The sequence below is a fragment of the Cyprinodon variegatus genome, unplaced genomic scaffold, assembly GCF_000732505.1.
Source record: "Cyprinodon variegatus isolate N-32 unplaced genomic scaffold, C_variegatus-1.0 Scaffold203, whole genome shotgun sequence".
NCBI classification, from domain to species: domain Eukaryota; kingdom Metazoa; phylum Chordata; class Actinopteri; order Cyprinodontiformes; family Cyprinodontidae; genus Cyprinodon; species Cyprinodon variegatus.
Genome location: NW_015150656.1, coordinates 605612 through 618836, shown reverse-complemented (window position 1 = coordinate 618836; position 13225 = coordinate 605612). Strand labels below are relative to the sequence as shown.

The following is a 13225-nucleotide window of genomic DNA, read 5'->3' as shown; positions in this document are numbered from 1 at the left end:
CCTCTGGCTCTGAGCTCGTCTGCCTGGCTGTGTGTTTCCTGGATGGGGCCGCCTTTCTATCTCTGCTTCTGTCTCCTTGAACCCCAGTCGGCCTCAGCAGATGGCCGCTCACACTGAGCCTGGTTCTGCTGGAGGTTTCTTTCTGTTAAAAGGGAGTTTTTCCTCTCCACTGTCGCTACAAGCATGCTTAGTGTGAGGGAGTCAGTGAATTGATGCAATCAATGGGTTTTCCTTAAGTAAAAAAACTTTGTTTTTTCTTTTTTTTTATGTTATGCTATTTTTTATACTATGCCTTAACTAAGTTGTGGGTAAGATGGGAATGAGGTGTTAGGCACTTAAAATCTGGGCCAGATTAAGTTCAATTAACTTTATCCATCTGAATTATATTGTATGAAAACCCCCTGCCTCATTTTATGTCACTGGCCAAGAAAGGCAGGTCTTTGCCAACTGTTTGGGGAACATTCAGGCCATGATCCAAGCTGTTCTGTGGTCAAACAAATGAAACCTCTCAAGAAAAAATCTGTAACATTCATGCAACATCCTCCCTGCATCTATTGCCATAGTAACCGACTTAGGCTCAGTTTTATGAAACCCTAATAACAATAAAAACGGGGGACTTGACCAACTACCCGGTATTGGAGGCTCTCACTGGCCTTACCTGCGATGCAGCGGATCTCGGGCAGACACATCATAATCTCAGGAAAGCGTTTGGGCTGGTGCGGGTACTTGTACTCTGTGTAGTCCTGACACACATACCAGTAACGCTTGTTCAGCTGCTCGAGTTGGGAGACATTGGACAATCCTCTAATATCTGCATGAGGACAACAACACAACAGTCATGTGGCGTGCACCACTACAGAGCAGATTCAGCAACAACAGACGGCTGTTCTTCCTCACCTTGGTTGAGGAAGTTGATGGCTTTCATACAGGCGTACTCCTCATTACTGATCTTCAACTGGTGGAACTTGCGAAACAGATATATCAACCTCTCCATCACTTCCATCCCATCTTCACTGAAACTGGGGAATCAGATACACATGCTTGTCAGTCACAGAGTTAAAAAAATAATCAAAAACAAAACATTGAGAAAATCTTTATAGAAAAAGTTAAGCGTTAATAACTCATTTTGTTTAAGTAAGTAAACGACACAAAAATGAGGAAGGATTATGTCAAGTCTACACAAAGAGCTTAAAACAGTTTGAGCTACCATAGATTTGTAGAGCAAATTGAAGTCCTCATGAAGTTTTATTCTCCTTATCATCTCCTCCCTGTTTCTGTGGCTCTTAAACTTCTAATCTATATGACCACATTATACATTGTTGCTGTAAATCAACCGACACTCCTTAAAGTCCTGAACTCAAAGGAAAATTGTCCGGAGTGGTGGAGCACCACCATATATTAGAAAAATGTCTGCCATACAGACAGATAACTCAAGCATGATTTACAAAACAGCATCCCCTCCCACCCCTCCTTTACCTGGGGTGTTTTTTTTTTTTTTTTCATGCCAGACAGTTCTAGTCACAGTTTAGCCAGAGGAGTCCTCCTGTTCACAGATTACATCACAGACCCTTCACTGAGAAAAATAATATCCCTGCTGCGATGGAGTGAAATCTCCGGTCCTTTCATAGATACTGGGCTCACGTACTGGAACGTCTCCGCTGTTGTTGTCATGTGGAACAAGGAAATCCTGATAACTACATCCGTCTTGATGATATATGAACCTGGCATAGCTCCAGCAGGCTACATTGAACAGTTAATCTCCTGTGTGTGCTAATGATGAGATGTTACAAGGACCTGGGGGAGGCATGATCATTGCTATGGGTGATATTATAAAGCCCCCAAACACAATAAATGACAACCTACCCCGATCAAGACAGGGCTTTCTGAAAGCATCACCCACCTCTTCATTTTGTAAATATAGTAAATAAACTTTCATTTTTGAAAAACCTTATCCTGAGCTAGCTCTATAGGTATACTGCTGTAGGCTTAGGCCACCGGAGGACATAGGGGCCACTTTACATCTTTCTCTTTCATTATATCTCAATTCTCAATTCTTCAATTCAATAGTATTAGCTAGTTCAATCCTATTTACATATATCTATTATTAAGTACTTTTGGTTTTAAAAATGGCTCAGAGCTCGTCTGGTAAACCGTTTCTTTCCTGGACAGGGCTACCTGTCAAGGTAGTTTACATTATTTTCTCTAGCATAGAAAGTAGCTATGAATCAGTGCTTCTATGTCCCTTTTGTTGTCTGCTTCTATCTCTTTGAGCCCCCAGTTAGCTTTGGCAGAAGGCAACCAACATTGAGCCTGGTTCTACTGTAGGTTTCCTCCTGCTAAGATGCAGTTTTTCCTCCTTACTGTCACTGCTTACATCATCTGTGTGAGGGATTGCTGTAGAATCGATAACACAAAGCAAGTGAATATCTATTGTCTCTACATGTTAAGGCACTGTTTATCAAAAAAATGGATTAAAATATTACATTAATAGACACTGTAACCAATACCCCTTTCCCACTGGCCGAGGGTTCAACCCAGGCTGCAGAGAATACAGGTCAATATTTACTCTCTGCTAAAAAGGGAACAGAGGAGCAATAGTTTAAGAGAATCAACTGTTGTTCACCAATAATCTGGAAATGTTTTTTAGGCCCTTTCCAAGCTACTTTTAGTTCGTCATTCTGCAAAATGAAGATTTTGCACAGCTAAAGTCAATCTTCTCATCAGCTGACAAGGTGTGATTGGATATGTTTGGCCGTTATCTAAAGCTATATTTAGACAAAAAACGTATTAATTTTCAGTACTCAGTCATAAAAAAATAGGGATTAAAAATATTAACCATTTTAATTGCACTGTGGAAATCAAATAAGCACAAACAAGTGCTTAAAATGGTAAATAATAGAAGAAATGCATTTTTTTTTAAACATTTATACCTTCTCAGAATGTTCCTGAAAACTTTCATCATTCCTTCATATCTTTAAGTGATTTTGTTCCACATTGTTTTTGTCTCATCTTTTAATAAAGATGGATAATAGGTCAGTGTTGATTCTGTCCTGGTAATTTATACAGTCGACACACGACGCATTCATTTATTGCATTGGATGACTGAAAGGTATTAAACTGAAGCACAAACCCAATGCAGCATGAAACATAATTTAAAGATGGAAGAGAAAAACACTGACGGTCTAACATCATTTTCCCTTAACATTGAAATCCAGTTCAATAAACACCAGAAATCTTTAATAACAAAAATATCTGCTTACAATAAGAGCCAGAACCTCAGGGAGGAATTTTCTCATCTTTATCTACAGAGTTTTCATAGGCGAGGTCAGGCCAGAGCAAATAAGAAAAGGTAAAAATATCCATCCAACCATTTGTCTATCCATCCATCCATGGGGCTGGTGTTTATCTGTAGCAGTCTATTTGAGAAAGGCAGGAAACACCTAAGAGAGATCTCCTGATAATTAAACTAATTAAGAACCCAAAGGTTCCAAACAATCCAGATTAAAGACCTTCAGTTACTAATTAACATTCCAACAGTAGCTTTGTTAATCACAGCTGGAGGAGGCTTTTCTCCAAAAAACAAAGACAACAAATAAGAAAGGGAATGAATTTCCGATAAGGTGAAGCCAAATGGTAAATTTGTATAAGAGAAATACTCAGGGAACCAGAGACATGGAAGTTGTCTTACAGATTTCGCCAGCGACACCTAATGCGGCACTATAGTTGGAACGCATTCACCTCCTTATTGGCACATAAACATGAGGGAAGCTCCGTGACACGTGAACCCTGCGCCAGACAGCCGTCAGCTCACAGAGGCAGGTGAACAACTAGTGCACGATAGCTCTGAGTTTAGTGTCTTCAGCGAGTAGTGAGTGAGCGAGCCCCTCCCTCATCCAGTGTAGCTGCAGTCTGAGAGCAGAGCGACTCTCCTTTATTTCCCCAGTGAACATGAGCCAACCATGTGCAAGGCTGCCAGTGATCCCCTGGAACTAAAAAGTGGGATTTAAATGTAATATGTTGTATAATTTATTTTCTTTGAACCTGTTGCACTAAAATAGTAATCCTCCCTGCTTTAAAATCCACAGCCTCGTCCACTATGTGTCTCTGCTAACAGTCTTAAAGTTTAGATTTAATAACATAAAGCTGACTTGGTTTCAGTTCAGTCATCTGGAGTCTTGAGAAACCATCAGTTTCTCTTGAAGTTTAAATGAGTTTTGCACCGATACAGATGCCAGTATCGGGCAGGGCCCCAATATTGCACTAAAATGGTGGTATCGGCGAATAGAGAGCCAAAGGTTTATTCAACTATTGTCACCCATTTCAGATAGGCAATACAAAGTTTCCTGCTACACAAAGGCAGGCAGTAGTCTGACAAAGCCGTGATGGCAATTATTTTACATCCAAGTAGCATGCAATTCTTCATATACACACACACACATATATTTCAAACAGATGGTATCGGCCAATACTGCACAGCCAGGTATCGGGGCAAAATAAAGGCATCAGCGCAACACTAGTTTAAATGTATTTAGAGTATTTTTAATCTCTTTCTGTCTTACTAATGTTGATCTACCTTTAATATGGAAATAATGTGATAACGATTACTAGTGCTCCTGGTAAAAAAAAAAAAGCCAAGCGTACAGCCCTTCTGCCCCATGTTTACAAACTGATAGAAAAAAAAAAAAGAGACGGACATCTTCCAGAAAGAAAGCAAAAAAAAGTTGTACCTAACTCAAAAATCAGTGGAGAACTGTTAGAACCACAGCAGTCAAACACTTCTTATTTTTTTGCATGTTTCCATTTGGATTGTTAATGATTTGTCTTTGGTGATGAGCTCAAAGTTTCCATGTTTAGAAGGATAAATATTACCTAAATATTTAGCTATATCCACAGATTTTCCATCAGATTTAAGGAGGAAAATTTCCCTAAATTTCTTTAATATTACACCCAATGTAAGGACAATGTTGGTAAAATTAAAATAATTCTTCAAACTGAATAAACAATAATCCAGGTGTGACTGTAGTTTGTTAATTTTTTGAAAGAGTTTAGGCCCTTTCAGAAAAAGAAGGTTCTGGGTTCGATTCCCGGGACGGGGTCTTTCTGCATGTAGTTTGCAAGTTCTCCCTGAGCATGCGTGGGTTCTCTCTGGGTACTCCGGCTTCCTCCCACAGTCCAAAAACATGCAGTTAGTTTAATTGGCTTCTCTAAATTCTCCTTAGGTGTGAGTGTGTGAATGATTGTTTGTCCTGTGTGTCTCTGTGTTTCCCTGCGATGGACGGGAGACCTGTCCAGGGTGCACCCCGCCTATTACCCATAGACAGTAGGAGATGAGGCACCAGCACCCCTCGCGACCCCGCTAGGGATTTGCGTGATGGAAAATGGATGGATGTTTTAGGCCAAATACTGGTCTATTAATTAAATAACTAGTGTGCAAATCTTTTTTTGTCCTCACCCATATCTTAAGAATAATTATGCTTTCTATATAGCATACAAATAAAGATTTTATCTCTTGTGTTGAAAAGACTGGTGAAGTAATTGTTTTCTATACCATGTTTTACTTGTACACATATTTTTCCAAAGTTAAAAAATATTAAAACAATCCTAGAAGAACCCTGTTATTTTATTCCTTTCTTAAAACACAATATTTGCTTCATGAGGTGATAAGCACTCAGCTAGCTCGTTGCTAACCTTGCCTACTTGCTGCTTGAAGCGAAGGACTCTGTGTTCTGGTTTCACTCTCTGTACTCTAAACAAAAACAGCTGACTGCTGCAGCTGGCAGCCAGGTTCCAGACAGAACCAACGCTGAAACAATGGATTTGGTTCAATGTTTCAAGGGGGTCAGAAGTGATTACTTTTATGACATCGTTGACATTGCACATCACTGATTAGGTCATCAGCATTACTGTAGATACTATGTTTTTTGCTGGTCAGAGATGCTAGTCTGGGTTCCAAAATTAAATTATACAAAAGGAAGCAAAATAACACAAAACAGGATCAGAAGGATCAGAAATGATTCTCATTCATGAGCATGCCACTCACCCCTGGAGCTCGTCGTCAGATGGCGTGTACTTTGCAGTGACGTCGGCCAAGTCTCCAAAGATCTGGGCACTGTAGATGGTGAGGCAGGAGAGCAGGATGAGCTCCTGCCAGGTGGAGCTGAGCAGACAGGTGTAGTCCTCTATGGAAAGCTCGCAGAAGAAGGGGAGCTTCTTGATCCAGGAGATCTGCCGAAAGAGCAGCTCATCCGCCAGGCGACACAGCAGGGCGAACAGCTCCACTTGTGTTACCTTGTATCTGGGATCCAAGAGGGAGACAAAAAAATTATAATAATAAAACCAGTGTTGGTTGAATAACTGGGGTTGTAAAGTGCTTTAGTCCTGACAGATATATTCAGTTTCTGCTTTATGTTTCAGTCGTCTTCTTTAGCATCCGACAACCACAACTTTAAATAAGAAAAACTGCAGTCTTAAATGTAGACATTTGAATTAAACCTAATAACTACAACAGGCATCAACCGCTTGTGTTAACAGGCAGCTAGCCTTTCAAATTGTTCTTCTTTGCAGAATGTATTTCCACTCAGCATCATTGGAGGCTTTCTGAGCCTGAATGACCTGTTAAATAAAATGTCACAACATCTCAGTGGTATCCAAGTCCATAGGCAGTCCCAGACCATCACACTACCACCATATTTACCCATCGATGCTGCTTTTCTTAAACCACTTTTGCATAAAATTGAATTATAATGCATCCATAGAATATTGTCTAAAATGAGGATTATGGCCACTGGAGAAAAAAAATCTAAAAAGTTAAATTATTATTTTTTTCTTTCACTTGAGTTAAATATGGTAAAAGAGACTGACTTTAATCTCAGAACTCTGACTCTTTTTCTCAGAATTCTGAATTGTTCCCCATATTAATAAAACAAGTTATTTTGTTTTCCAGCAGCCCTAATCATCTTCCATATGAATCTTCAAGATAGTAAAAAAATAATTATAATCCATGTCCATTGTTATCTTTCTCTGCAGTGGCTGTATTTGGAGCTCTGCCATTTAGCCTGTTTCTGTCCATCCTCTCTCTTACTGTTGAATCATGAATATTGATGTTATCATAGGAACTGGTTCCCTTCTATGCTGAGTGTCAGATTTCTGGGAGTCCCAGTGTTAATGATGCTCTGGGTTCTTTTGGGACCTCTTGTTTGAGCCTCTCATCTATGCTTACAGTATTTTAAAGTGCATTAATGCTCTAACTGTGAGTCACAAACCCTCAGAATGGATTCTAGAACCATAAGTATCCTAGTAGATTTCACTGTATGAATTCTATCTGTTCTTAAATTCATTTAAATGAGACATGATGCGTTTTGTTTGTAAGATATTTTAATCCACATACAGTCATACATCTACTTTAGGCCTCACTTTTACTAGTGAAAAATTCAGCTCTGTAATACATGCATTTAATTACAAGTAATTATTTATGTAGATAAGAAGCTAATTCGTTTTTTTAATAAGGCCAAGTTGGTTTGGAAGCTTTTTTTCACCTTAAAAGAAATTATTAGCAAATAGGTTTTTATATACAGTCAGTTTATTTGTCTCTGATAGTAAATATATTTAACCACTTTAAAAACTGAAATGTGATTTAAAAAAAAAAAACAAGCAGAAGGAATCTATAAATGTTGACATAGTAAGGTGGGCACGGATCTACTCACCCGTCTTCAATGAGCATAGGGGTGCTGAGTGGGGACAGGTCCTCAGCAGCCATTAGCTGCAGCACCAAAGGGTGGGACTGTGGGTAGAGGCTGCGGGGCTGGGGGGTCAGCAGGCCTGACTGAGCTGCATAGCTGAAGAGGTGAGGCAGGAGCTGGTAGTGTGTGGACATGGAGGTGTTGATGTATTGGTCCCTGAGGGCCGCCGTGTAGCCATTCATCTCTACAGATCGGCTGGAAGTAGAAAACAGTCAAAGGTTAATATGAAGAGCGTATGATTACAGTCAGTTTCATACAGTAGGTCCTAAAAGGGCTTTTCATCAGAGCCAAGTGGCTTTTTCTCAGACAGCTTTAGCTAAAACAGTTATCTTCACTGCAAATATGCTCTGATGTGAACATTTCCTAATCTTTCATTTCCATCCAAGGAAGAACTGCAGAGCAGCAGCCATTCTTTATTAAAAATCTTTGCATGGTTTCACAAACTTCTAGACTAAATTTAGCATTTTTTGCATACTGAAGCCCCGGCTCCCAGGGACTGCTGATCATTTCTGCTCAGATTTAGTTTGATAAAACATACTGCTGAGAACAGCTATCAGTAGACGTGAATGCTGAGATTAATCGAATGTTTACACAAAATGAGACTAAAATAAATGCCGTCATGCCGGTGCCTAGACAATATTTGTCCTTGATGAGTGCAGACAATGCGCTTGTCTCCGTGGCGAGGAAAGCAGATAGTGTAACAAGTTCTCAGAGATTGCCATCATCACCAAGCGTGAGTGCGGAGGTGAACACTCAGGCAGTCTTTGGCTGCCTTAAGAATGCCTTAACTAAGTTGTGGGTGAGATGGGAATGAGGTGTTAGGCTGTCATGGCCAGCTCATTATCTCAATGATGGGGGCAAGTGCTAGCACTGCTCTGTTGAGTGGGTGAGATGAACGACTCACTTGGACGACAAAGTGGAGGCAGGCGACGGCTGGTTGCCCTCAGAGGCCCCGTTGCTGGGGGAGCTGTGGTCGCTGTCGCCGTTGTTTCCCCAGGTGTGCTCCGGGGCATCCTCCTTGAACTCCTGCCCTGTCATAATTCGCTCTATCTCCTCCTCTGTGATCTGAAAATAAAAAAAAAAACATATAAACATGTTTAATGAAAATCTGTTTCTCAGTTTAATTGAATTGCGCTGACTGGCAGCCAACAGCTTTTTACTTAAGCGGTGAAGAGCAAGGACACAATCACACAATGAAACAGGGAACTAGAGGAAAAAGAGGCGTGTGTGTGCGGCAGTGTTCAATGCAGTGGCATACACACCTAAATAAATAGAATCCTTGCAGGTCAACGGAGGCAAAAATACAAACAAAGGAGGCAATGATGAAAGGCTTTACCATCCTGGGAAATGTGGGGTCTCCAAGCTACGACCAGGGTCAATTCATTTTCACTTTTATCAATTCAGCACATCAACCAAAACAGGCCATTTATTCCATATTAATGAGAGAAAGGTCCCCTTTCAGGTGCAATTGCAGAAATAAAAGGGAGATTTTTTTTTTATTTCTTCATGGAGGTGGGCGCTTCTGTGTTTTGACTTGGTGAATTGAGCAGAAAAGAATCGAACACATCGCTTTGCTGAATAGCGCCTCTACGCCACTTATCCTCGTGTCGCACATTTTCCTGACCGTTCAGCTCTTCTCCCTCTCGTCAATAATGAAGCTACGGCTGAATAGGAAGAATCAGCAGCTGCGCGATTGCTGATATAACAAGGTCAGGGCTCATTCTCATAACTCTGCATGAAATGTGGAAGCTTAAGGCGCTCAAACACTTAGAAGCTGTTATTCGGTGAATGGCTCAGCTTTTAATAGGTTGCCTATATGTGAGCTGGCTCTGAGGGTGAGACAGAATGAAAATATGCAGGAAGTAGTTCTGTGTTGGCATAAACCCAGCTGAAGTCACATAAACCAACATTTCAGCTGATTTACCTGCACAGGCCCGATGCTTTTGTTCCTCCCTCCAGGCATGCCATCCTCCCTGATTGCTGCATGCCAAAAGGAAAGAAGAGAGTCCACATCAGTTCACATTACAAGTATAAGACTGCTACCTAGTGGCTAAAATAGGATTTTTCTTTGTTGCTTTCCTGTTTTTATCATAACCCATATGTGCTTTTTTTTATTAGCAATGAATTTCCAAAATGCCTTAAAGCAGTCTTAGATTTAATAAAACTGGACAATTATGTAGTAAATGGGCAACCATTCTGGAAGCCCCAGATATTGTATATAACATGCTTACCACTAGAGGGCAGCGTGGGACAATACAAAACCTAATGACTGAAAGAAGCAATAGCTTTAAGGCATCTAGCAGTAAGAAATATCCCAACATTTAGGCAAAAGGCTGTTTTGGTCTTCAGGTTCAGACCGAAGCTTTATGAGAGAAAAAGTAACTGTTTCCCTATTCAGATTAAACCTAAATTAACCAACAGGCATTACTAATTTGAGCAATTTTAGTCTGATTTTCATATAAAGATCTTAAACATGTCAGCTGGTACTAGAGCTGGTTCCTAATGGGATCTAAGAAAACAAAGACAATAAAACTGTTATGTTCCACATAGCCAGAGCTTTGGGCTTTACTTTAATCACTTAATGTTTTACAATAAATGTTTTTGTTTCCAGTTATTATCCTGTTACCATAGCAAACAGGGTTTATGGCATCAGCAGATTCATTTAGACCTAATGATATTAACAGCTGCTGTTTGTGAGAATACTTTACAATCCTGACTGCTTGTCTACATTTCTGATCTGCATTTGGACACAAACCCTCAGTTTTAAGTAGGATCTAAAAAGACCAGCTGATTATAGGGAAAAACACAGACATTGTATACAAAATGAGTGGCTGATTGGAAAATAGAAATACTTTATGTCAAAGAGCCACATAACCTCAGTATCTGAACTGATCTATGATGCATAATTAAAAAGATACCGACTTTTATTATCATTAAATAAAATTTTAATAGCTTTTGATTTTCTGTCCTGAAATAATGTAATTGTGACGTGGCCCCCATTTACCTTTGCGGTTCATCCCCATCTGCAAACACTTGAGCAGACGGCAATACTGGCAGCGGTTCCGCTGCTTACGGGACATTTCACAGTTCTTGTCCCGGCTGCAGCGATAAACGCGCTTGTTACAGATGCTGCGCTTGAAGAAGCCCTTGCAGCCTTCACAGGAGATGATGCCATAGTGCAGGCCTGTGGCGCGATCTCCACAGATAAGGCAAGTACGCTGGTCAGCTGCATCATCTGAAAAAAAAAAACATTGGAACTCATTAGAGCAACATGCAATTCTAAACTGGAGGTTGGTGTAAAAACCTCCTTGGAGGCTAAAGGTTTTAAGATGAGATAATGATTGTGCAAAAGTTGGATTCAACAGGAAACTAGGATGAAGAAACCTAGAAACTTGCAAAGCATGGAAATTTTCTGTATAAAACCATGTGTACATGGTAACCCAAACCTTTCCTTTATATTAAGCCTGAGAAATCTATTACATTTGCAATATAATTGCAATTTAACAAAACACCATTTCCAAATTGCAGAGGCTTTTAATTTTAGTCACATTCCATTTAACAAAAATAAGATATTGATTTTCTTTCTCCAGCCCTTTAGGTGGCAGTAATATCCTTCAAGTGGGTTTGCTGCCACACTGAAGGGAAGAGAGGGTTGAAGACAGCATGCAGATTAATGCATGCCAGAAAACACTTTCCAGGAAACAGTAACAGTAAAGTTCTGCAACAGCGGACTCTGGACAAGCAAGCTTTCAATGTCATGACAACAATTAAACCCTGGAGTAAAACATCTACAAGCTTGTGGTTAGTGCAAAGGAAAATAAAATGAATTTGCAAACATAAATTGCTCCGTCCTACTTTATAAAAGCTAATTCACAGGGAATTGGAGCCAGCTGCATTCGAACCGCTGGAGCGGGTAAAACACAGTTCTCTCAATTTTCACTCTACAGTAGTAGCCATTCAAAATTTCACCACTTTCCTTGATGGGTCCGTGGCTGGTCCCCTACAATTCCCTTTTAAACATCAATATTTATACTAAAATATTCTTTCTGCCATGATTTGTGGACATTAAGATCTAAAGAGAAGCGTCATCTTCTGGTCAGACCCTGTAACTCACTGAAAATATGCAAGAGGGGGTCACTCCAGCGGCTGGAAGTTTTATCCCTGGGAGTTGGAGGGAAGTGTTCTGCCATTCGATTGGTGTTTGACTGCGAAGGCCCATTTTGAACGGCTGCTAATGTATAATACCGGGCCAGCTGACCACAGAGCTCCATAAATCCTCCCCCTGAGAAATCTTAACTGGCCAATAGGGTTGTCACGATACTAAACTTTTCAACTCGATACCGATACTAAGGAAAATACTCGATACTCGATACTATTTTCGATACCACAAGGATAAAAACAAAGACTCCAAAATTCTACATAAATATTTTCATTAATAAATAAAATACAATAAATAAATACAATAAAGGTTGTATGCTGTGCACAATATTAAGCAAGCTTGATGACAAACTTATAAAATTAAAATTAAGTGTTCCTTCCTTGGCTATGCTTCGCACACATAACAATGACACTATCCAAACCGGTTAAGAAACAAAAATAATTCTCAGCAGCTGCACCTGTTACAAAAAAAAGTCTGAAACTGAAAAGTGCGTAGAAATATTCAATCACACAGTGTTCTGAATGTGCATTGTCCTCTATTCTGCACTTTAGATGAATGACTGCTTAGGTGCCACTGGTGGTGGCACAGTATCGATACTTTTAAAAACGAGTATTGTATCCGGATACAACATTTTAGTATCGATACTTTTTTGAGTTTCGATACTTTTGACAACCCTACTGGCCAACAAATTACACATTATCATGTGTAAAGCTCGATTTAAGCGTGACACATCCACAATGTCTGCGCATCTAACCTAATTGACCTAATGCAACACAGACTTAGGGAAGAAATGTTCCAAACGTAATCAGTGCATTTGAAACATCCATCCAAACCTATTCTATCCTTAACTTCATGATTTTTCTACATAACCGTCTAACAAGGTAAGGCAAGTTTATTTATAAAGTACAGATGAGATTTTGAAGGCTGATACCGATATTGATATTTGGGGCTTTAAAAAAACGATATCCAATATATAACGGCCAGAAAATAAGATAAACTGCATAATTTAAGGCAAAGAAACAGAAAATAGAACTATAGAATTAAAATAAGCAACTCTAATTTGAGCCTTGTCAACATACGACTATAAATACAATCAGTTTTTGTGGCGCTGATTCAGATATTGCATCAAATCTGTGGTGTTTTTCTCCCTACTGGTGCTGGAGCCCTGACTAACTTTAAACATTGCAGACGCTGCATCCAGCAGCTGTTACATCCTTCATGAAGTGACTTTACGCCCGATGTTCCCCTCTTCCTGTGCAATAAATACATATATATATATATATATATATATATATATATATATATATATATATATATATATATATAT

At 39.6% G+C, this 13225-nt stretch overlaps 1 protein-coding gene across 3 annotated transcripts in view; it reads right to left on the bottom strand.

Annotated features, from left to right (window-relative positions):
• Positions 1 to 13225, bottom strand: part of nr6a1 (nuclear receptor subfamily 6 group A member 1) — a 145031-nt gene that overhangs the window by 5949 nt on the left and 125857 nt on the right. For all 3 annotated transcript variants that reach the window (XM_015379919.1, XM_015379920.1, XM_015379921.1), the window contains 7 exons: positions 10744 to 10974; positions 9664 to 9719; positions 8644 to 8804; positions 7704 to 7934; positions 6041 to 6295; positions 898 to 1019; positions 659 to 811 (listed from right to left, as the gene is read on the bottom strand). In XM_015379919.1, the coding sequence (XP_015235405.1) occupies positions 659 to 811; positions 898 to 1019; positions 6041 to 6295; positions 7704 to 7934; positions 8644 to 8804; positions 9664 to 9719; positions 10744 to 10974 (1209 nt within the window). The remainder of the gene's footprint in view (positions 1 to 658; positions 812 to 897; positions 1020 to 6040; positions 6296 to 7703; positions 7935 to 8643; positions 8805 to 9663; positions 9720 to 10743; positions 10975 to 13225) is intronic.